We start from the raw sequence: 24,851 nt of genomic DNA on the forward strand, positions 1-24,851 counted from the left end.
GTGTCAACTGCACCACTCAGCTTGGTGTCATCTGCAAACTTGCTGAGGGTGCACTTGATCCCATTAAACAGTACCGGTCCCAATATGGACCCCTGTGGGACGCCACTCGTCACCAACCTCCATCTGGACATTGAGCCGTTGACCCTCTGGATGCGACCATCTAACCAATTCCTCACCCACCGAACAGTCCAGCCATCAAATCCATACCCCTTCAATTTAGAGAGAAGGGTGTTGTGGGGGACCGTGTCAAAGGCCTTACAGAGGTCCAGATGGATGACATCTGTAGCCCTTCCCATGTCCACTGATGTAGTCACCCCATCATAGAAGGCCACTAGGTTGGTCAGGCAGGACTTGCCCTTGGTGAAGCCATGCTGGCTGTCTTTAATCAGGGGTGTGGATGAAAACAGCAGCTTAATATCCTGGCCTGGAATGGTGGAATACTAAGCTACTTATGCCAGTGGAAGAAACATTCTTTTGCATGTTAGGTTTATCAGTAAACTGTGAGTAACAGATTTATGACTGTTTATGACTATAAAACCACTTCAGAAAGTGGTTTTTAGGGTACTTTGGAATTGGTCTATTCAGTAAGCTAATAATGACAAGTGAGTGTCCCTTCCTTGTTCCAGTGCTTTAGTTGTGTGAGCTCCTGATGCTTTGTGCCAGTGCAGATACAGCTGAGGACTGAGCTGATGCAGATTCAGCAGAAATTAATGTTTTCTGATGTTTTATCACAAAATCACCAGCTGTCTGTGCAAAAAACCTATAGGAATGTATGACTAAGGATTTGGTGAACAAGGGAATACTGCTGTTTAGCAGTACTGCTCTTTTCAATATGGCTGTGATGGCTTGCCATTACATTAGCTCAGACATTTTGTAAAATCCTACTTTTAGTCAGTCCTCCATTTCCTCTGTGTATGTGATGACTGAGATGATCTGAAGAAGAGTATTTTGGTTCTGCATTTCTGGAATGCATCTGGTTACATCAGTCTAGCTTCTCAGAAGGGCGCAGTATTGTTCCATGTTGTATGATTTAGTCTTATATTCAGGAACTGTGCTAATTCTCCTCTGCACTGCCATAATTGCTAGAAATTTAAATGGTCTGTTTGGGTGAGGACCATAGCTAAGCAGTACTTCGTTAACTGTTTTCCTTGCACCTTTTTTTCTTTTCTTGCTTCGGATGCAGAATGTCTAGAGATGCAGTGCAAGAGCCTTACTTGGTTTGTGCAGTAATCCATCTGCTCTTCTGTTCTGATCTGGTCATATTTCATCTAATAATACTGCTGTGTCTTTCAGCCTGTTAAATAGGAGATCGGAAGCTTAAGGGGAAGTGATCCTCATCAGTCTCATGCCTAAGTATTTTGTTGATGTAACACGACAGATCCAGATTATTGGAAAAAACCTTATAACAATGTATTTCTGTTAAGTTCAAAGTAAAAGATTTTTCCTGAGAGGTGAATGTTACAGCCCGTAAAGTTTCAAGGGAGCACAAGACGTGTTAGCACAGCAAAAACGAAGGAGTAACTGTCATTCTCTCTTCCTGTACTAACTCTTTACGAGCCTTGTCTTTGCTGTGATAATTAGCTCCAGTTAATGTGCTCACACAGAGGCCATACTGGAGAGGATGATTAGCAGAGGAAATGCTTAGAGTTTAATTAGTTGTAGATAAGGGTTCTGCCTAACTGCTACAGGAGAAAGGTAAAAATTCAGCTAGACTTGAGTAATCCAGGTAAGAATCCTTATTTACTAGTTATTAATGTATGTTCTGCTCAATAGCTTTTCACAGTTACTACTTTGGAATGTTGTTTTCTTGAAAGGCAATAAATAGTTACTCAATCTTACCTTCAGACTTTAAAATAAATAAAATACAAGTTGTCATGTATCTTTAATAAGAACTTCTGTCTTTGGTGATGAGTTCATAGTAATTGACTTCATCATAATCTTAAGTATACTGAAGACTGTAGGACTAATAATAATCAGAAAACATAAGCATTGAGATTAAAGGTGTTTATAGAATGTAGACTTTGGGCGGTATAACTTTTGCTGTCATATTCTACTTGTAGGTAAAAAGAACATACTCTCATGGTACGTATAGAGCTGGCCCAATGAGACAGATCAGCCTGGTTGGAGCAGTTGATGAGGAAGTGGGGGATTACTTCCCTGAATTCCTTGATATGTTGGAAGAATCACCCTTCTTAAAAGTAAGGACAGAAGGGAATGGGTTGGGAGAAGGGGGACAATATACTGTCTAGTACTGTTATAACAAAGTGAGAGTATGTGATACTTGCTTAGATAATTGAGTGGTCTAATAAATGTTTTCATCGTGACAGATAAAGGCTGCTTTTAAAAAAATTTTTAAAGTAACTCACTTCAAAATTGTGGCTTGTATTTCCCATTAGTGTACACTGCCATGGGGAACACTTTCTAGTTTAAAATTAGAGTCTCGTAAAGACAGTGATGATGGTCCCATTATGTGGGTACGTCCAGGAGAACAGATGATCCCTGTGGCTGACATGCCAAAGTCACCTTTCAAAAGGAAGAGGTATGTTGAATTACTTTGCTTCATAAATGTCTGGTTAGTATTCTTTCTCTACAAATTCACTTTATCCCAAACATTTTACTGGTTGATACTATATTTTAGTATAAATTTCTGTAAATCTTCATCTCAAAATATACTTTTAAGTTACTTTGTTTTGTAACGATGTGGATTTTTAATTTTTTTTTTAATATCTGGCCAAGTAAGGTGCTGGTCTTTTTTTGAGCTTTAGTAGGAATTTAAGGTGAAAACTGCAGGGAAATGTGAACAGGTATACAAATACTGATGTATGCCACAAGACTAGAATTAATACCTCTGTTCTTAAATGTGAGTGGATGTTTAAAGACCTCAAGGAACAAGGTCTTCTCTCTCATCTGAAAGGTAACACCTCCAATGCTAAATGACATCTTTAAGCTTTACTGTGGTACTGGGTATAAGTCCCAGCTTAAGAGTAGGGATGTCCTCTGCAGAACTTGAATATTATGTGTCATGAGAAATTATGTCTTTGGAGTTCTCTTGTTCAAAATTCAAACATAAAAAGGGAGCATACAAGAAGTGGAAGCAGGGTCAAGTGCCTCAGAAGGAGTATAGAGATACTGTCCAACCATGAAGGGGATGCAGTTAAAGCCAGAGACCATCTGGAGTTGAATTTGGCAAGGGGTGTGAAGGGCAACAAGGACTTCTACAGGCATATGGACAGCAAAAGAAAGACTAGGGAAAATGTAAGGCATCTGCTGAATGGGGCAAAGGGCCTAGAGACAAAGGACACAGAAAAGGCCAAGATACTCAATGCTTTCTTTGCTGTTGTCTTTACTGGTGAGATTTATCTTCAGGAATGCCAGGTCCCGGAGACAGTAGGAGTGTCTGGAGCAAGGACTACTTGCCTTCAGTGGAGGAGAATCGGGTTAAGGAACATATTAGACGTACAGATTAGACACATACAAGCCCATGGGACCTGATGGGATGTACCCACAAGTGCTGTGGGAGCTGGCCAGTATCACTGTAAGGCCACTCTTGATTGCCTTTGAAAGGTCATGGCAATTGACAAAGGTTCCTGAGGACTGGAGGAAAGCAAATGTCACTCCAATAATTTAGAAGGGTAAGAAGCAGGACCTGGGGAACTGCAGACCAGTCAGCCTCACCTTCATTCTGGGAAGGATGCCATTTCAAACATGAGGGACAAGATGATGGATGGGAGTAGCTCATATTGATTTATAAAGGAGAAATCATGCCTTATCCGTCTGATAGCATTCTACAACAAAATGACTGGCTCACAGGATGAGAGGAGTGCCAGGGGTGTTGTTTATCTTGAACTTTGCAAAGCTTTTCACACTGGACACTTGTCTCCCATAATATCCTAATAGATAAATTAATGAAGGGCAAACTGGACTGATGGGCAGTGAAGTGGTTCAAGAACTGGCTTAACTGCCATGCTCAAAGGGTTGTGATCAGCAGCACAGAGGCCAGCTGGAGGACAGTCGCTACTGGAGTAACCCAGACATTGATACCTTGTGCCAGTACTGTTCAACATCTTCATTAACGGCCAGCATCATGGGACAGAGCACACCCTCAGCAAGTTTGCAGGAGATACAAAACTGGAAGGAGTGGTTGATGCACCAGAGGGTTGCGCTGCCAGTGAGAGGGACCTTGAGAGGCTGTAGAAATGGGCCGACTCAGTGGAGTCACGAAGTTAACACTGGGATGCGCAAAGCTGTGCACCTGGGAGGAGTAACCCTGTGCACCAGCACAGGCTGGGGACCAACTGGCTGGACAGCAGTCCACCAGAGGAGGACTTGGGGGTCCTGGTGGACGACAGGTTAACCAGAAGCCATCAGTGTGCCTTTGTGGCAAAGCAGGCCAGCAGCCTCCTGGACAGGATTAGGGGTAGCGCTGCTAGCAGGTTGAGGGAGATGATTCTTCCCCTCTGCTCATCACTGGTGAGTCACATCTGGAGTATCGTGTCCAGTTCCGGGCTTGCCAGCCCAAGACAGATGTGGGCATACTGGAGCAGGGCTGGTGACATGAAAGGCGGGCATGGGAGAACTGGGATTTACCCTTGAGAAAAGAAGGCTCAGTGTATCAATGTGTATAAGCTGTGTATCTGATGGGAGGTTGTAAGAAGGACTTCTTTCAGCAGTGCCCAGTGACATGACCAGGGGTAATGGGCACAAACTGAATTATGAGAAATTCCATTTAAAATAAGAAAAAAAAAAAGTAGTTTACTGTATGGATGGTTGAACACTAGGACAGGTTGCTCAGAGAGCTTGTGGAGTCTCCCTGTCTTTGGAGTTGCTCAAAACTTGACTGGACACGCTCCTGAGCAACCTGCTCTAGTTGAGTGGGGGAAGCTGGATTACACAGTCTCCAGATGTCCCTTCCAACCTTGGCTATGTAATGATTATGTTATGATTATAAACAGCTCTTGGAAAAATGTGGCACACATTGTTGGCTCCAGGTGGCCAAGAAAATGGTCTCGTGGCTCTGTTACTGCTCTGCAGTGTTTCCTTCACTTTCATTAAACCCTAAAGAAATAATCTTTTGCTGCTTCTCATTCCCAGTTCTACAACATGGAACTAAATATACATACACATTTCCCAGCGGTTTGGTAGAAACATGAATGATTAAGAATGACTTCAGGGACAACTGAAATGTGTATCTAATAGTCAGGAAGCAGCAAAGGCCGGTGGTTCCCTGCCAGGGGCTGATCATGGTAGGGCCCAGTCTCACAGTGCCTGAGGGAGGCAGGTAGGGCAGACCTGGGGTTTGGGGACCAGATTCAGCCCGGACTCCAATGTGTCAGGCAAGTGTGTGGTGATGGGGCAGGTCTGAGGTCAAGCCAGGAAGTTGGTCTGCCAGTGAGGATCAGGTCCAGTGATTGTCAGGCAGGTCCATCATGACAAAGCCATCCTGAGGTCAAGCTGGGAAGCAGGTCTGTGGCCCTGCACACCTCTGGCTGTGGTGAAGACGAGCACTTCTGCAGCATGGCACAGGCCAGGACTAAAGGCCCAGGACTGAGCTTCAATAGAGCTCCTGGGCTCTCTGTGTGGGTTTGTGGGTGGAGGCTGCTCAGTCATTAGGGCCTTTTAGTGCACTCAGGGCCCTGACACTGTGGTGGTGTTTTTGATTTTTTTAATTGCGTAGGTGTTCTGATTTTTTGCGTAGCTCATTAAATTTTTAATTTGTCCTAAGTGTTACTGTTTTTCTCATTTGACTATATGTTCTCACTGAAGGGAGAAAAACAGTGCTATTGGCTATGGTGGAAATTAGGTAATTAAGAGAAATTTCTGTATCACTAATACTGGTTTTCTTATACAGAACTACCAATGAAATAAAAAACTTGCAGTACCTACCTCGAACCAGTGAACCCCGTGAAATGCTATTTGAAGACCGGACACGAGCCCATGCAGATCACATAGGACAAGGTTTTGAACGACAGACTACAGCTGCTGTGGGAGTATTGAAGGCTGTGCACTGCGGAGAGTGGTATGTGTTGATTGACTTACTCACCTAGGTGTTTGAAAAATATTTGCCTGAATTTCCATTTATAATTGGTAGAAGGAGCACAGAATAGGTTAATCTAGTATTAGAGATTTAATGAAGACTTAGTAGATACTGGACTCCTTTTTTGCCCTTCATCTCTGTGCACTAGATGTGTTTGTCTGCCCTCTGCTAGACTGGGTACAGTTTTGCTGTGTGGTTGAAACTAGAAAGGTGCCTTGCAATGACAATTTAATAGCTATAATTGAGTTGCTGTAACTGAGTTAGATGTAAAAACACGTTACACTTTGTTTTGCTGTAAATAGTGCATACGGACTGACCTGAGTTTCTGCCTCAGAGGTGCACATGAAGACCTTTTGTCAATTCTTTGTGTTGTCTGGAGATGAGCAGAACTTTTATGCTTCTGCTTCAAAATTACGGCTGTTGCAACCCTGATTTATTTATGGTAGATCACCTAGAAAGAATCCTGTTGGAGGCTGTATGATTTTCTTTGGTGTCTGTCTTCGGAATTGCCATATGAGATTCAGGAAATGAATGTATCTCATTTGAAGCTGTTTACATTTTAGCCAAATAAAAAGCCCATAATCATATAGGCTTCCTGGCTCAGATCTAAGAAGCATTTTTCAGGATCTTCTGACCTTGGTTTGGGAGAAGGACCTTAGTTTTGGAGGTTACCTTTGCATACGTAAACACTAAAACCACCTTTTGGTCTTTGTGTCTGCCTAGAATTTAGAAGAGTGAATTCCCTTTGGACGAAATGATGCAAGTTTGTGTTACAGTGCGTGAGTTCATTGAGATAGAAAACTGAATAATTGCCGTTGGGGAACAACTGGATTGTTCAGCTGTTAATGTGTTTTTATTGTGGGCTCTGAGGTTTTGCAGTTTACTTCCTCTTCAGTTTGATGGTAGCTGGACCCTTAAACTTCCTGCTTGCTCTGTGAGAAGCTGGAGTGAATTAAGACTGAGCAGTGGTAGCAGCGCAAGAGCTGAGATACTGTGTAGATCCGATTGTTTTAAATTACACTTTGCACATATGAGAGAGAGAGACTCAAAGCTTTATCAAAGAAAGTAAAAAAAACAAACAAAAACAAAACCCCACCCTCCAAACTTGCGTGCCTGTGGAAATTAATAAGAATTTAAATTGATAGTAATTTAAATGTGTGTGGGAACTTCCCATTCTCACCCTATACACCTTCATAACAAGATCCTCCTCCCTTGGAAATCATTACGTGTTCATTTACATTAAGTTTTCTTGCTTTTTCAGATCTAAACCATCATCTTCTTTCATACTTTGGAACTTGTGGAAAAGGGTGTCTGTTCAACCTCCTTTAAAACTCCTTTTAAACTTGGGAAAATGAATGGAATTAGTCAAAATAAAAACTGTGTAGATTAAAAAGTGATCTGAAAATAGGCAAAACTAGGCAGAACTGCCCAACAAACTTGAAAGTACTTCAGTTTGGGGGGGGAGGAAGGTAACTATCAGTGTTTCACTTCAGTGTAAGGACTGAATGTATCTTTTAATGCAGAATAACAAATTTGGGACTGACATATGTAGAGGAGGAAAATCATAACACAATAAAAATCATGTATTTCAAGCTTGATTTGGCCTCAATGATAATTTCTCCTTTCCCTTTTCACTTTTTTGTATAATTTTGAAAAGCCACTTCGCTGTACTTACCTGAAGAGAACTAATCAGGGCTTATGATAATGAAGCATGTCGTCTTGGACATCTAACTGAACTAGCCTGCTACTATTTTGCTTGGGGGGTGAAGGGACCCCCCCCCCCAAACCCCCCAAACTTTTAGGTTTTACAAATATAATCTCAAGAGTTGTGTGAAATATCAAATCTGCAAATGCAGAATTAAAAATAATCTGGCAATTTTTCTCTGTTTGCAAAAGGAGTGTCATGTTTTGTGACAGAATTGCAGCACAGATTCGGTAATGCATACTGTTGCACATATATGTAGGGACTGAGAAAAGGAATGATTTAAAAAAAATCATTAACTATACTTTGTCCTGTATAATGTGTAAAACAGAGTAGACACTGCTGTGAAAACATTGCTTTGGATTGAAATTCTTTTAGTATGCAAGTATTGTTGCATACTATTTATTTTAATTATACTTGCATAATATTTATTTTAATTCTTAATTTCATTTACAAATACTGTTAACTCCAGATGCAGATACATATTCTTAAAAAAAACAAAACAAAACCATAACTGCATTATAAAAAGTAGATTAACATAGCTAGTACTTCTTTTATGCCACTTGTAAGCTTTTTGCTTTCAGTCCTTAAATCCTCTTCAGGAGCATATAGACCAAAATACAGAGAAATGTTTTAATCTTTGTAAAATTGGAAGTAAAATAGGTGGTCTGAAAATTCTCCCTACCGTACTTTCAGTAGTTGATCTGGGATTTTTCCCCCCTGAAAATAGCCTCAAACTGGTTATTTTTTTGCTTTATTGAGGTCATGACCTAAATAAAAATGTCTTGTCAGTCTAAAAAGCCAAATAAACTGTACATCACTGCCTGCTTCTTAGAATGTTAATTACACCATATATATAAAAACCAAAACAACTACTTGATTATAATCTTTTAAAAAAGAGTGCTTGAACATCCATTGAATAAATCCTGAAATGTATCAAACTGTTTTGTTGCATCAGCTCCTCCCCCGGGCCCCAGTAAATCTGAACTCGTGGCCCTGTTTGACACAAGGGTGGAGGTAGCAGGAGCGGGGCGTGGGGCCGGGGGGAAGGCTGCCCGGTGGGGCGGCAGGAGCCAGCCCGGCCCTGTGGGTGTGAGAGAGGCAGGAGGACACCCGGTTGTCTGTGGTTCCTTTCAGTAGCGCCTGGACACGCAGCCTGTGTGCTGTTACTGCACAGCAGCCAGCTGCAGGGGAAGGTGTCAGCCCTGGGAGGACTCTGCAGGGGATGAAGGAAGAAAGTCATCAACCAGGCTCTTTCTGGCTGATAAATTTTCCTTGCAAAACCACTCCAGTGTGAGCTTTATCCTATGTAAATGAAATCGTCGTATCACCACACTTTTAAAAAAACCTTTTAAAAACCAAACATCCCTCAAAAACAAACACATGGAGCTTAGTTTTATATGTTTCCGTTGAAGAACTGAGTTTGGCTTTTGGATCAGAAAGTGATAAGGATCATAGCTGGTTTTGCCTTTTAGCTAATTCTAGATACTGTCTCTAGAGGAATTATCTAAATGGTGTGCATTTCTTTGGGGGACATGGGGGACAAGAGGTGAATTCTCCCAACAGTTTAAATACAGAGACAAACCCTAATTCAGACTTTGCTCTTCTGTAGCTCTCTAATGAGCATAAATAGGAATGTGTTTTTAAGGGATGTTCTGTGGAGGATGCCAGTAGTTGCTGCTTGCTAGCATTGTGGCAGCTTAATGTAGACTCAGCTCTACTGCTAACTCTGAACAAGGTGTTTGAGGCTAACTTACTAAGCAATGTTTTTCATAATACTAGTCAGACTGCTGCATACTTTGAGGTACCTGATGGGAGTATCATGGTAGAGTGTTGACAGAGTAAGCCCAACTTATCTGGGGCGTCTGCCTTTCAGCATCAAGGCAGACAGAGGTCAATTAAAAATGGGTGAGTTTTGTTGCTGTGAGTTACCTTTCATTGCTGCTTTTACTGTCATCTGTAAAGAAATTGTGGTTAACTCATTTAACCAGTTTTAATGAGGCTGTGTTTTAGAATTACCGATTTTAGTCAACCTTTTTTCTTCAAAATGTGGGTTATGCTAGAATTGTTGCTTTTTTTTATCATTTGCTTTATCCTTGCTTGCAAATTTTCTTTATTATTCTCCGTAGCATGTTAGTTTCAGCCTCTGACTCTGCAATTCTTCTGTAGGTCTGAGCAGCCTCGTATAACCAAAGATGTAATTTGTTTTCATGCTGAAGACTTCTTAGAGGTAGTTCAGCGAATGCAATTAGATTTGCATGAGCCTCCACTCTCACAGGTAAGCATGCTATGAACTGTTGATCAGGTGACCTCCGAGTCCTAAATCAGAGTTTTCACCCCCCCTCCTTTTTTTTTTCTTCCATTTTTTTCATTTTTTTCCTCCAGTGTGTCCAGTGGGTTGATGATGCAAAACTTAATCAACTGCGAAGGGAAGGCATTCGATATGCCAGAATTCAATTATTCGATAATGACATTTATTTTATCCCAAGGAATGTTGTGCACCAGTTCAAAACAGTTTCAGCTGTGTGCAGTTTGGCTTGGCACATCCGGCTCAAGCTGTATCATTCAGAGGAAGAACTTTCTCAAAATACAAGTACTGTTGAAGCAGGGACCTCTACAGACCCCAAGTCTTCGGTTATTGGGCTTCAGACTGACAGCAGAATTTGTACGATGAGCAAAAATACCTCCGAAGACACCAAATTTTCAGATGCTCTACAGACGAAGTATCTGCAGCAGGAATTTATGCCGATAAAACATGAACCTATTGCATCACACCGAATAAAAGAAGAACCCATGAATGTTGATCTCGCTGAAAAGACAGTAGCACCTAATGACGTCGGGGGCCAGAATGTTCAGACTAGATTGGATCACATTGAATTGACGGCATTTAAGTTGGAAATGGATTCTAAATTTGAACCTGGCAACAAGGACTTACAAGGCAAGTTATGCCCTGGAGGTCACATACATCCAGATGATACAAGACAACATAGTTCATCATATCCAAAACTGCATGGACAAAGAGAGGATGATTTTTTGTGCTAAATTTGTATATATGATTTTAAATTCCTTTTTAAACTTAATGATGTAATAATGTAAAGATTCATAAATTCTGTGAGGCAAGTTTGTGACTTGCCTTCGCATCTGTTACAGAAAATAGTTATGTAGCTTTGTAACATTCCTCAGTGCCTGTCCATAACTGTGAAGTATCAAAGCACTTAGGGCCAGATGCACTGTAAACACTGCAGGTTTAACATAAAGAAGTCTTTAAATAATTTTGAGTTGTAGGTTTTAGAGTAGAGCTGACATTTAACATATATATTTTTTGTAAGATGAGCCAGAATTCTTTTTGACAATTCCAGGCTTTTCCATAGAGCTTATTTATATCAATTTTTTCATTTTAAATGTGTCAGCACTGTAGTGTAAATATCTTTTTTAAAAATCTTTTTAGTGTGATTTATACTGAAATGTGAGCCGCTTAATAAAGGTTCATAATAACAGATTGGTTTTATTTTTGGGTCTGCAAAAAATAATTCAGTTAAACTGCCTCTCTAAATGGTTATGTTTCTACCTGCACTAATGCATAGGATGCCCTTACGCTGTTGTGGGGTGAGGAGCTGTAGCAAACTGAGGTAGAGCTGAGGCATTCGTTGTAAATCAAGATTAGTCAGAAGGCAAAATCAGTCCTCCCTTCACAGGGTTCCTTACAGTTGCTCCCTAGAGGCACTCCCCAAACTCTTGCTGTCAGATGTTAATGTGGAACAGGGAGGCAAACCTTCCCCTGTTGTGGAGGACAATTGGACACCCAGTGGGCTCCAGGAGTGCTACCAGTAACTGTGCGCTCTCTCTAGATGAGCTGGTGCAAGGGAGCAAACTCCCTTCTGTGCTTACCTCTTCCCCCTGCTCAAGCCACAGTTAAGACAGTTCCACTTCACATTAAAAAAACCAACAGCGGCCACCCCCCTCAACTTAAATCAGTTACCTGACTAAAATCAAAACAAAGAGTATTTAAATGGCTACTTACCAAGCTGTAAAGGCCTCAACTTTAGCAGTGACCTGTAATTCACTGAGACACATTTAGATTTGAATTGCTCCCTATGCTGATAGTGCCAGGCAATAAAGATACTTGCCAATCTGTCTAGTAGGAAGATTCCTCATGAGTCCCAGTTTGGAAGCAAGAGTTGTTTAATTAAGAAAATAATAGTGGCGTTCAAGTTAACTGTTCTCCTCTCTCCCTGCCTATGGAACGCTTGAATTCTCTTAAACTGTGTTCCGAGGGAAGAGGATTTCAAGGCTAGCTAGCATCTGATGTGGTAATTGCAAAAACTCTGTCATTTAACTTATTTAATTCTTTGTGTAACATATTACTGTGTAGTTCAAACACATCTGAATGATATTTCTTTTTCAGGTAGCTACAAATAGCAGTAAACTGCCCTACAGCCTGTCTTTCAACTAAGTGTTTAAAACTTAAGATCCTAGGCCTGTTGTTATTTCCACAGCCCTCTGTGTCTCTGAATTATTTTTTTGTGTGTTTTTCCCTATAACTTTCTGAAAGCTGTACGTCCTTACGTACCCAGTTTATAATCTTTGATGCACTTAGTGATCACTTTGGCTTCGTGTGTAGCAATAGGACAATGTGATTTCCAGGTGACGTCTAATTCAACTACCTGAGGCCCTTTTGTTGCAAACGTTTTTTGCTTATGTTTGTTAAAATTCAAGATGTTACTGCGTACTTACACCGGGCGCTAAAATCAGCCATTTAACGGATGAGTGCCCTGATTTGTTTAGATCTAAAATAGGTCTGTCAAGGAATTATTAATTAAAACAATATTTGAATTGCTAAACATTACTCCTACATAGCCATAATTATGTATTAGAGAAGCAATAGAAATGTGAATCTCTTGGATGTGGCTAATATGTCCTTAAGTCTTACTGCTATTTTCTTTAACGCTGGCTAAGAGATTACTACCAGTTTTGCAGCCTCAGGGATCTTGCTTTCCCCTCACGCCATGAGCAAATGATTCATGTGTGACATGGTAAGTTGTTACTCTAGCAGATTCTGATTTGAAAAACTAATTGATTCATGTAAGAATGTGAGCCTTCCTGATAGAAATGTGGTCTCAGCTCCCTTTGTGTTTTCTGGATTATCTGGAAACTTCCACCCGTAATCTCTTTGGCGTTATGAACATCCGTACGCAATTATGTAGCCTTCCATTCCCGTTCTCTGTGCCAGCTGTTGGAGAACAGTAAAAGAGAAGAGCTGCAGGTTGTAGTTTGCACCGAAGCGTGCAGCTTTCCAAGTGGGTTAGCAGAAGGCTCCAGCTTTATCAAAACCAGCCTTGCCAGACACTGCTTTTTTTTTTCTGAAACAAACAAACATACATTTAGTTTACTTAAAAAAAAAAAAAAAAAAAACCCAAAAAAACCCTTATTTGTATGCTGGTGATCCGTATGCTGATCATTAATTCTGGTTCAAGTATTTTTTTTTTAATTCTGTCAGATTTTGTTAAAGTGTATACATACCCCTTGACAGCAAACAACTTTCTGCATCATAGGCCCTGTCCAGTCTGGAAAAATAAATCTTTGAAAATGGTTTAGCAAACATGACTTTACACTTAAGAGTAGAACTCTGTTTCCTTTTGAAGACCTGCTCAGCGGTCTTGGCTGATAGGCCTCAAACTTCTGCTCAGGTATGTCTTGGTTCTGAAATTTTGCTTCTAAACTGCCTATATCTTCAACCCTTTTTTTTTCTTTTTTTTAATCACTTTTAGAATTTTAAGATATTAAAAAAAAGTGGCAGTTTTTGCAGGTTTTTTTGCATCCTTTATTTTTGAGACATACTAGATTCTCATTTTTATACAATTCCTTGCAGACGGAATGTGAACAATACCAGGATTACCAATGGCTACCAGAACTCCCTTTGTACTCAAAGGTGTAAACACTCTGGGTTGACTGGCTATATGATTGTATACTTCTTTCTTTGCTTTTAAAAAAGAAAACAAAACCAAACAAAAAAATCACCAAGTTTTTTGTCGTCTACCTGTGGAGTATTCATTTTGATGCGGTTGCTCTTTAAGAGGGGAGTACCTTTTCTGAGAATTTCGGCTCCCAAATTGTTCATTAGTCTGACAAAGGTCTTGCTTCGGTTTCCAGTGGTCCTATGCTATAACCTCTATTCCTGCCGCGTACAACTTCGTATTCAGACTTTTGCTTCAGCAATAAATCTTTCATGCCTTCTGATGTACTGAAACCAGTCTTTGCTTATTGCTTTTTCCCCTTCCCTGGATTTCAGTTATATATAAATCTTTCTGTTACTTTGGCTGAAATCTCCAGTGTTTTAGTTGTCTCTCTTGGCCCTTGTTCTTCTGCAGATTGGAAAAATCTGCTTGAGGCCTATTGCCTGTACTGCCATGGCGTTGACATCTGTGCGTTTGCAGTGGTGCTCCAGTTAATGACATGATGTGCAGAAATTTAGACATGTTTTCCTAGATACTGGTACCATATTTGTGGGTAGCGAAGAATTGCATTGTTACTGTCACTACTAATAGCTTTCAAGGTGGTAGCTACTTTTTTTTTAACTTACTGAATCTTTTGCATTTCACTGGCAACTGACTTCATGTGTTACATACAAGTGTTACTCAGTGTTGTATCATCCCCCAGCCCTCCAAATGCCTGCAAATTGACTCTGAAACAGCATTTTCATTACAGGTACTGCTGGCATGCAGATTTTCCCTTCCTTGTTACTATAGTGAATATTTCAATACTTCTTTAACTGAAATATTAATTCTATCTAGTATTAGAAATAAAGTATTATTTCAGAGGGTGATGATTTAAGTATTCATCTGTGAAAGAATTCCTTGGTGATAAATAAAATTGATTTTTAAGCAGATATACATGTGCACAGTAAATAAGTTGGCATTGCAAATGATGTAGGAAACGGAGACGTAAAATAGTAGAATGCTGTGAAACGGATCCGAACATTACAGATTTGGGAAACGGAATAAGTCTTCCAAGAAACACAGGACTGATATTCATTGATCAAAATGACTGTTTTCGAATATCTGCATGTGAATAAGGATGCTGAATTGATTGAAATAAATCCATGTTTTCTCCATGCTCATTGGCAAAATAAACTGTTGTGAGATAGCAGACTACCACCTGACCCTACTAGGGTGAAAACTGTACTGATTCTGATCCAGCGACAAAAGAACTTTGCAGGCTTCTCAAGTGTAATTTCATTCCTTTTCTTTCTAGTGGTCAGGTATGTCGAGAACCTTGTCCTTAGGCAGACCAGCGCCTGTTACCTTACGGTGAATGTACACACGTTGGAAACGGAAAGGACAAATTTTCACTGGTCTGTGCTTCGCTGTCAGTGATGCTGTTGAGAATGTTTTCTCTGATTGTGAGTCACTGTGTTCAACTGATATTTTATTACTTTCTCAAATGGATGAAATGCACTTTAAAAACTGTGTAATAGGTGATACTGATACTTTGTGCAGATCCCACTGAGTTTGCAGCATACATGGGAAAATTTGGGAAACTTTGATTCCCATCAGTCACTCATTTCATTTTTCTTAGAAATGCAGATTATTTTGTGTTCTGTTCAGAAGCAGTGATTAACTTCACAACGTCTAGGTTGCTGTTTCTGTTAGCATCATCAGGGATACTGCTTTGCAAATCCAGTGTACTATATTCTAACCACTGTTTGTGCTGTGATGCTAATATTTCCTCTGCTTTGGAGCCGTGCTGTACTTGAGTGCCAGCTAAACACTGATCGTCTCATGTTCTGGTCATGCTGGTAGATGAGCCTACTGACGAGGGCATTAGTCCTAAATAGTCCTTTAATATTTGGTGTACAGTTATGATATTCTGATAAAAACATTGATTAAAACAGCAGTTTAAACTTTGATTTTCATCAAGTTTTATTTTTCAATAACTATCTTGATATTCTGTTTTCTTTTACCAACTAATTTCCAGTCTACCTGAATGAAAGTGCAGTGCTTGGTAGAGCTTAGGCCTGTGTTTTAAGGACTATGCTTTTCATGGCAGTGTTTTTATCTGGTTGTATTGAGACAAAATAGGGCCGTTAGCTGAGAAAGCTATTCCATAAGTGTCTCCAGAAGAAGAAAACCTTGAGGATTAGAGCTGTGTGTGTCATACTACTGTAGCATAAGTCAAGATTGCTAAAGCTATAGCCTAAGCATGCAATAACACTCGGGTACTTGTCTGTCTAACCGGTGCCGCTGAGAGCTTTTGTTAGTATCAGAAATTAAATTCTTAGACTAAAAAATATCTTTTAGCAGTGATTTCTTCATAAACTTCAAAAGGAGCACTGAGATAAAAACACAGGTAAGCTAAGCTTGGGTTCTCATTTCTTCCCAGTTTCTTGCTCTTACGCTGTCACTCTGTGCTGTATGAAGACTTCTTTTACATTTGCCTGCTCGTGATGTTGGTTTTGTTCGAAAAGGCAGACCGAAGGAAATGGCATTACTGAGTTGCAGATTTTTCTGCTCTTTATCCAACTTCAGTACAAGTACAAGGAGAAAATGTCAAATTAATCTTGAATAGTACTCTAGTGGTCCAACTGCAGCGATTCCTTAAATTGCCTTAGTCCACAAAGCCTGATGCTTTTCAGCAGCAGCAGGTTGATGCCCAGGCCTGTTCAGGTCTAAAAGGCCCATATGGGAGACTGACTCCATCCAAACCTTAGAACAATAAAGGTACAATAAAAAGGTACAAACACTCTTCTTCCAACTCAGCATAGTTATTTTTACCTCAATCTTAATTAAAAAGGAAAAAAAAAAAAGTGTCATGTGTTACATGATAGTGCTATGCTTTCCGTCCTAATGAATTCAAAGAACTTATTTCTGAGGAGGCAGTTATTCAGGAGCTTTATTGCTGAAAAGCCATGTCGGTTGTTCCCAAAATACAGTGGCGTTAAAATAGGCAACGCCTGATGTTGTTAGAATTCTGAGTCTCTGAGTGTCTCAAATTTCACTTTCATCAATACCTTTGTGTCACCCAACTTTTAAACTGGGCAATGTGAAAATTTCCATGAGGTTACTCTAGGATTTTGTTTCTGTACTGCTCTGCATGTATGTCAGAAAATGATACTGCTTCCATCTCTTAAATCATTGTGCAACTTTGTCCTGCGCTAGCTTATTTTTTAATAGTCGCCCATGCCTAGCAATACGTTTTGGATGCGTGTACACACGTTCTTAGAGCATGTAGGTTAAAGTTTGTTGAAGGTGGGGATGTATGTGTCACAATGGTATTTTTCAAGTATAAAAAGAACAGAAAACTGGATACTCTTCTAAAATGGTGACAAATCAAGAAAAGCCGTATGAATAGGTAATTGAAAATTTTAGTTTCATGATCTTTCACACATGTGCATTGAGTGTTTTCCTTAGTCAGAGAAAAGTAGATACTCACAATGCATGCTGAAGTGTTCAAGCTTGTATAAATGATTTGAAGAGAAGTAAATGATGTTGAATATATATCTCCATTTACAATATATATCTATATATTATGTATACAATATATATATCTCATCAATGTACGATAAATACTTCCAGTTTCATTTCGGAACAGCAAGCTTTTGAATTGCATTTTAAAACAAAGCCGCTGAAGGCAAAGTTCTCTCCTCCACACCCTGCATCAGCTGCTGCAGGTAACTGAGACAAGGTGTTCTCTAGTGTGCTGCGTACTTGGATCGTCATTTCCTTCTGCCTGTATCTCTCAGATCGGTATGAGCCATCTCAGCATCAACTTCCCCTTTTCCCAGCCACCTTCATCAAATCCGCTTTTCACTCGCTTTGTTCTATTTAATGAGGATCAGTCCCATTGGTCTGTAGACCGAAGAAAAAGCGGGAGGAGAACTCGCTCCCTTTCAAAGCCGTGAACAGTGCCTTTGAGAAGGGGGTAATGATGAATAGCGGTAATTCCTGCAACAACCTCTGGAAAGGTCACAGTTGGCTACAGTGTGCTTTGTGTCATAAATCCTTTTGATGGAAGCTCTGATGCCACAAAAAAAGCAAGACTGCATGTACAAAGGTGTCGGCACCGTTTAGGTCAGTTAAATCTGATAGGAAATCCTAAGTCAAAAGGGATATTCCTCTTGCCAAAGTATCTCTGTAAGGACTGGGAACTTGCAAACTAAGTTGAACGCTTCCAAAGGGCTGTCCCCTAAAAACATCTTGTGCTAAAGGAAATCAATTTGTGTGTGACTTCTGTAGGACACCAGAAAGAAACGTCTGCTTCAGCTTTCAAAATCACTGTCACTTATTTCAAGGTTTGTAAACCTTTAAAAAAAACAACAACAAAAAAAACCCAACCCAAACCTGCAACCCAAACACTGCAATTGTTGGTCTTTTTGTATTGAATTAGAGGCAGCAATTAAAAGGAGATTTGGAACAACTGTGTTTGATTTGAGTTAATTAGAGATGCCAAACTTTCAGATAATTGTCACATCTGTGGAACAGAAGGGGTTTATTAAGGGGGCAGAGTCACCATTCATGGCCCATCTTGCTAATAATATACCAAGTCCTAATGTGGCTAGTTCTTATTCTCCCATCATTTGCTGTGTTAAGTTACAATGATCTGTTAACATCAAATAGAGAGGAGCGTGTGTGTGCGCGCGTGTGTATTTGTCTTGTCTGAAGCACTTAAATGCTGTTATGTATTTGTGGTAATGTTTGTTAAGTGGTTCATCAAAGTTTACCTTGATTTAATCAGAGGTAGTTCTTTAGATGCTCTTTCTTTTCCAAATTTTTCAAGCATCCCAATAAAAATTCCACAAAAGGTCTAGTTTGCCTTGGAATATTGTATCCAGGGAAGCTCAGTGACCCTAGTTTCCATTTGACAGAACTGAAGAACTGCTTAAGAAACCTAAACTGGATGTACAAATTAAGCATGTTCTCTATACTGTATATATGCACACACATATGTGTACTTAAGCAGAGCATGTATATGGGTGTGCTTGCTCCCCCCTCTCCTGTATTCAGCAGGCCCGAGAGCATGCACTGAGATGGACACTGCCCCCGTCCCCCCTAAACACAAGCGCCATTTTAATTTTGGAAAGTCACAAAGATGGTGAAGGAAGCCAGTTCCTCACAGGAACCTATGAGTGGGCAAAGAGTCTCTCAAACACATAGCAAGGTCCTTCCGTGAAGTATTTTCCAGAATGAAGTAGGGAATAGATACACACCTCCCAAAAAGAACTGTTCCTCATAGGCACTGAAGGGAAAAAAAGATTTCTAGATGGTAGTTTCAGCTCCCCATACGGTTATGTGATGCTTGTAAACTGGGGCTGAGTACATGGATTTGCTTAGTAAAAGTTGACACGTCATTATAATAAAGGGGTTATAAATATTTTGCATTTTTTTAACAGCTAATGATTAGAAAGATTTTTTCTGTCTTTTTTTTGTCATTCCTTGGTTTCTCCTTTAGCAAGGCAGGACAGTCAACTGCTCTGAAGCAAACATGACTCAAATTCTTCCTAGAGATCGTCTGTTACCTGATGTTCTGAATTGAGACCCATTGCCCTAGACTGGAACAGGTGGTTCCCTTAGGTAAAGCCCTTTCGGCAGTCTGACAACATGGTTCCCATGTATGTATGCCCACATCTGTGTGACCGAACAGCAAGCGGAAAATCCAAATGCTTCAGGAAGATTTTTTTTTTTTAAAGGACAAGTACAGTTGAATGTACCTAATTAAATTTTTATTTGTGAGACACTTTGATCTAGTCACTTCCTGTTACCTTGGACTGTTTCTCTTGCGCTCTTTTCAGTCACTATACATTCTTTCCTACCTAGGAAATGTAAATGGATCCATCCCTTCAGCATGCACGTTAACCATGTCCTAGGCAACTTTCACATTAGAGTTTGGTGTTATCACAGCTCCCAGAAGAGCACTTTCAGTCCACAAAATGGTTCCAGCTCTTCCCAGAAGTCCCATTCATGGCATTTGTTGCTTGTAATCAAGTTCATTTACTCACATCTGAGTTGCCAGTACTCTGTAAAGCCAATCCCCCAGAGATTTAATACACTAGGGCATTAAAAAACATCCTTGTTAAAGTACCACTTCCTGCAGGTACAGAAGCGTTACAGAACTCACCCCGCAGCTTCAGCCTTTCATGGCACTGGTGATTTCTCGCTTGGAAAGGTAATCACCCTTGTCTCCCTCTTCTCTGGATCTTGGACTGCTGGCACAGTTCAGCTACTAGCTTTTTTCCCTAAGTAAACATACTGGTTAGTGCCTGTTTCAGCAGCTTAAAAAACAGTGCTTATTTTTAGTCTTTCAGACTGGACATGGATTCTCACTGTCAAAAAGAAAATGCTGAGTCACTTTATTCCATTTTTGCTCTTACTTGGCAGCTATCAATTGTTACTGATTGTTAAAGCAAATTTAGCACATTACAGAAATTACTGTTAACTGGTTATTTCTTGAGTGACAGCATAAGTAGTAGAAAACTTAAGTCCTCTTTCCAAGGATTACCTAGTGTGCTGAATGCTCTGGGGTAGAACATTTGTGGTTCCTTTGAGAAGATCCTCTACCTGCATGTGAGAGCCTGTATCTTATTCCATGTAACAAATAACAACAGCAATCATATTACAACAGCTTACGTTGAACAAATACTTTTATTTACAAGAGCATATGCGACAGTTCTAAAATAAAAAGTGGAACAAGTCTACTCTCAGTCTTCAGCCTGGTTTAGAGAAAGTCTCCAGTATGACTGATTTCTTATTTGGCGTTCTAATTTGGAGATCAAGTTTGTGGCAAAGGTGTAATAATCCAGTAATTTGGTACCAATCTCAGCGTCGAAAACCACATAGTATAGCTTAGTCTCTTCGTACATAGAAGATATTATATCCAAGTTCAATCATACCCCCAATAAGCAAGGCCCACAAAGGGATAAATACATAGGCTAGTTTCATCGTAGTAAATCGTTGCAATTTAGCACAGAGGGCAAGGCAGAAGGCTAACTTAAATAGCATTGCAATGAGATACCAGGCTTTTTTCTTGATGTTTTGGGAGCCGTTGCGAGGGTCGAAGCCAGACTTGCAACGTCCAGCCATTTTTACAATTAACATAACTAGAAGAATAGTATCAAATATCCAGACTGGAATAAAAATGAGGAACCAGTTCCATGGTGCTTTCTCATCCAACTTTAGCACCAGCATGATCAGGAAGAGTAACGTAAAAAGCCATGTCAGTAGTACTCTTTGCGCCAGGGACATTCTCATTTAAACAGCTTTGAGAGGAAGTCTTTTGCTGTCAGCAACAACCTAACAAAACAAAAGAGAGGGGGAAGGCATCAAAAGATGTCACTGCACAACCATTAGGCATATTCCTTAAAGGAGACCAATTTCTTGTTCTTGGTTTCCCACCCCTTCTAACCTCACCTACATACTGTTTCCTAGCATTTCTTTTATAACTACTGTCCTCGGTGAAGCACTCTGTTTTGGTCCTGTCCACCATTCAGTTTAAGTGCTGTAAGTCAGCTGTGCAAACTGCCTTAATCTAAATTTGTTCTGTGAAACAAATTATGCTTTAATCCTAAACTAGCTGTCAGACTCATTTAGTATGCTAAGAATATGTTTAGATCCATTTTCTTCCAGTACTGAGGCCCTCACGGTTAACACTTCTCTCTCCGTAACAAAATACTCATAGTAAAATGTAAACCAGCTAACAAGCACAAGTAATAAACCATCCGAAAGATCCTGTAGTCTGCAGAGCTGCGGCTGAAATTGAGCCAGTAAGCACTACTACTGCTTTCTGTTGAGCAGCAATCTTAAAACTACTAAAAGCTATGGATGATGTTTGCTTTCTGGCAGGTATCTCAAGCACGCGGGCACTGGGCTGACAGGAACGCTATTTAGGTTTATTGGCTTGGTAGTATATTCAAATTTCTATGTAGTCATGACGAAAGAAAAACAAGGCCAAGTGCATCTGCCCCTACAGTTGTAAAAGTTAGTTTTTATATTCCTAACTGAAAGGCTTTGCCACTGCGTCTGCCAGAAGCCTTTCACCGCTAGTGTAAAAAGCAGGGGTGAGAACAACTATGATCTTCTTTAAGATTTCATGCTACAAAGACAGATAATTAATACATACCAGTGAAACAGTGCCGAGATAGGTTTCTTAATTATTTAAAAAAATGGAGATTTTTAGAAGTTTGATAATTCCCTTTAGAACACCGATATTCTTCCACTTGAAATGAGAAACTGAGCTTTGATTTGTTCCAGATTACAAAAATATTTAAATTACTGAAAGTGAGATGATGTGTTCTGAAGCATCTAATCCTCACCACCAGATGCCATGAGGGAAGGGCAAGACCTGCTTCCCTTCTGTCTCCTCAGTGCCCCTGGCCACAAGCTGCTGCTTCCTCTGTCTTATTACTGATGCTCACAAGATCACCCGATTAAGCCTATTAAACTCACTGAATGAGCAGAAATCTGTTAGCACCTTTTTCTTTTTAACTGGGTTTGTTTTTTGCCAGATTAGCAAGTCGAACCAACTTTGTGCTCAGATAAGCATCGGAACCAGGAGAGAAGTAAAAGCTGCTGGCTTAACTGGTTAGGAGATGACCTGCTACATTAGAGCCAGGGGATAACAGTTTTGTACACCACTAAAATTGTCCTACAATTTAAATCTGTGTCTTCCGATACACAGTTCAACAGACCTACTTTTTTGTTCAGTCTGGGTTTGAAGTGTCAATGGATTGGATTTAGTGGATAGTAGTGGGATTTCTCTTAAGGAAAAGATCCAGTTTAGCCTAAAATAATCTAAATTGGAGTTACTGTCAGTGCATCCCCTCCCTTGTGTTAGGGCTGACACTTGTGTGACCCAGAGCAGGCCAGTTCCTTGAGCTGAACTAGCACAAAAAAAAAAAAAGTTTAAAATAGGATTTTTGTAGTTTGCTTTTTGCTGTCTCAGTTCTGCTCAGATCACCAAAGGGTCTGGTGAAAGCCAGCTACTGGCAGGGTGGAACCGAGACCCCCTCCTTGGGAGGGGGCGAAGCTTAGCAGTGACACTAACGTAAGACTTAATTGCTAAGCAGACAAAAAACTGTAGGAGGTTTAGATAGCATTGCTCTTTTCTTGTTACAGAACCATACCTAAACCAGCTGGCAGGTGCAGAGGATTACAGAACAATTACTATGACCTGCCTGAAGCGTTTCCAGTATTTTGAAAACATTCCCAATATTCTCAAGTGCAAGTCTGCAGCTAAAGTGGAGAGAGTAGTGATCTGAAACAAAGTTTCAACATTCCTTTCATGAGAACGTTTTTGAAAACCAGTTCTAGAAATCAATGCTACAGATATTACAAGAAGGAGAATCTCTTTTTAGCAAACTGGAGAAAGCAGAAGCCAAAGAAACAGACTGGAAACTTGGGCCTGAAAGGAAAAAAGGAATTCAATGCTGTTAGAACTATCAGGTTATCAGATACTCGAAGAAGGTGCTATCAACTGTCTCTGGAGGAAATAGAAAGCTACTGAAGGTGTATTAGACGGGGCTACTCAGTTTGAAGGCTGCTCACTTGATAAAAAGATTTTCAGTTTTCCTAAGTGTTCAGAACCACTTTGTAACAATTTTAAAAAGCACAGGCAGAGAACTCGGCATGGGATGACGCTATGCTGCCTTTCTTTGACCCAATTAAGAGATGTAACTGCAAGACCAGGCAGGACTGCAAGGCTCCATTCAGTTTTAGAGGTTTTTTTTGATGAAAACTCAAGAAAATCCGAGTGTACTTTTGAGATCTTGTAGTCCAAGTAAAGGAAGCTACCAAATTTTAAAGGCTGACAGCTGGGGATACAGCTGACATAACGATGAAGGGTTTGATTACATGGAGCACTTGACCATCTCTCATTAGGAAAGAAAGGAGATTATCGGCAGATTCTCAGCTAGAGGCCAGCTATCACGAGACGGTTAACACTGGAAAAAGGGTGCAGATATGGTACAAGTCTGAACTAGCTCTTCTGTCAAAACACTGAAGGAATGTCAAAGGCAGAGTATAAAAATAAAAAAAGCTCTCAACTCCTTACAGGACTCGTAATTAGCAGGAAGTGAAAATTTTCAGTAATGAGAAACACTGTCTAAATAGCATTACTGACCTTGGTGGGATGAGCTGCATAAATAGACTATTACAATAGCTAATTGTATCCTGTTCAGAAGGAAAAAAATAAAGAGGAGGGAAACTTAGGCATGACATTCAGCTCAGTATTAATAATAACATAGATCTGTAAGTTTAAATTTAAACCTTGAACATTGCCTAACAAAGTTCAGAAAGTGATATTATACTGAAACCAAATTAAATAGAACTCTAGCTCAATTAAATGACATTTTAAAGCCGATTCAGTAGGTACAAGTAATTTAACACCTAGGAAGAAATATTCCAGCAGCCCCATTTTTAGAACTACATTTAAAGTAGTCTGATATGAATACAGGTTAGGTACGCACAAGGTCTCCTTGCAATTGGTGCATTCTTCGTTCAGGTAATCTATGTAGATTTAAAAGTGTAAATAAAGTCAAACTACAACATCCCCTTAACTGGAGCACTTGTTTTAGTGTTCTTCAGCAAAACAGAGACTTCCCGAGTGCTGAATTTGACTGAAAAAACAATAAATTCAGAAACTGTTCAGAGGAACAGAACGAGGAAGCCGGCAAACCGGCCAAGGGTGCCGGGCTAAGCAAAGCCTGCGACAGCAGTTCAACAGCCTCTCGCGGTCCTCTGAAGAAGACTGTTTCCAGCACGGGACCGATGCAGTCTCGGCGGGCACGGTCGCTATCCTCGACCACCTTCGCCCGACGCACCCCGGGGGTGCCGGGGATCGCCTAGCGCTCACTGCCCCGGGCGGCGGCAGCGACTCGGGGAGCCCGGGCCGACCCCGCGAGAATGCGGTGTGGCCACTGTTGGGGGGCGGGGGGGGCCCCCCCCCGGGGCCCCGGGGGGGGGGGCCCCCCCGCCTCTCCCGCCCCCGTTTGCCAAGGGGAGGTGCGGACCGGCTGACCCCAGGCCGCCCGGCCTCATCACCATCCCTGCTCCAGCCTTCCTTGCCGGTCCGCCGCCTTCCTCGGTCCCTCCCTCAGCCGAGCCGGCCTTCCTCACGGCTCCCCCCGAG

General features: G+C 40.7%; 2 protein-coding genes across 2 annotated transcripts in view; one reads left to right on the top strand and one right to left on the bottom strand.

Moving 5' to 3' along the window:
- The window catches only part of RSBN1L (round spermatid basic protein 1 like), a gene marked incomplete at its 5' end in the record, with an annotated part of 56,513 nt that extends 41,894 nt beyond the window's left edge, over nucleotides 1-14,619 (top strand). Inside the window, 5 exon segments of the mRNA XM_019474580.1 lie at nucleotides 2,061-2,198; nucleotides 2,397-2,539; nucleotides 5,849-6,016; nucleotides 9,906-10,014; nucleotides 10,122-14,619. Of these exon segments, the coding sequence (XP_019330125.1) occupies nucleotides 2,061-2,198; nucleotides 2,397-2,539; nucleotides 5,849-6,016; nucleotides 9,906-10,014; nucleotides 10,122-10,778 (1,215 nt within the window).
- Nucleotides 14,620-20,356: 5,737 nt separating this feature from the next.
- TMEM60 (transmembrane protein 60) lies at nucleotides 20,357-24,328 on the bottom strand. Its single transcript, XM_009289072.2, has 2 exons — nucleotides 24,190-24,328; nucleotides 20,357-21,019 (listed from the first exon to the last, which is right to left on the bottom strand). The coding sequence occupies exon 2, from the start codon at nucleotides 20,975-20,977 to the stop codon at nucleotides 20,573-20,575; it is 405 nt and encodes a 134-aa protein (XP_009287347.1). The 5' UTR covers nucleotides 20,978-21,019; nucleotides 24,190-24,328; the 3' UTR covers nucleotides 20,357-20,572.
- Nucleotides 24,329-24,851: the final 523 nt, after the last annotated feature.

The sequence above is a fragment of the Aptenodytes forsteri genome, unplaced genomic scaffold, assembly GCF_000699145.1.
Source record: "Aptenodytes forsteri isolate BGI_AS27 unplaced genomic scaffold, ASM69914v1 Scaffold137, whole genome shotgun sequence".
NCBI classification, from domain to species: Eukaryota; Metazoa; Chordata; class Aves; order Sphenisciformes; family Spheniscidae; genus Aptenodytes; species Aptenodytes forsteri.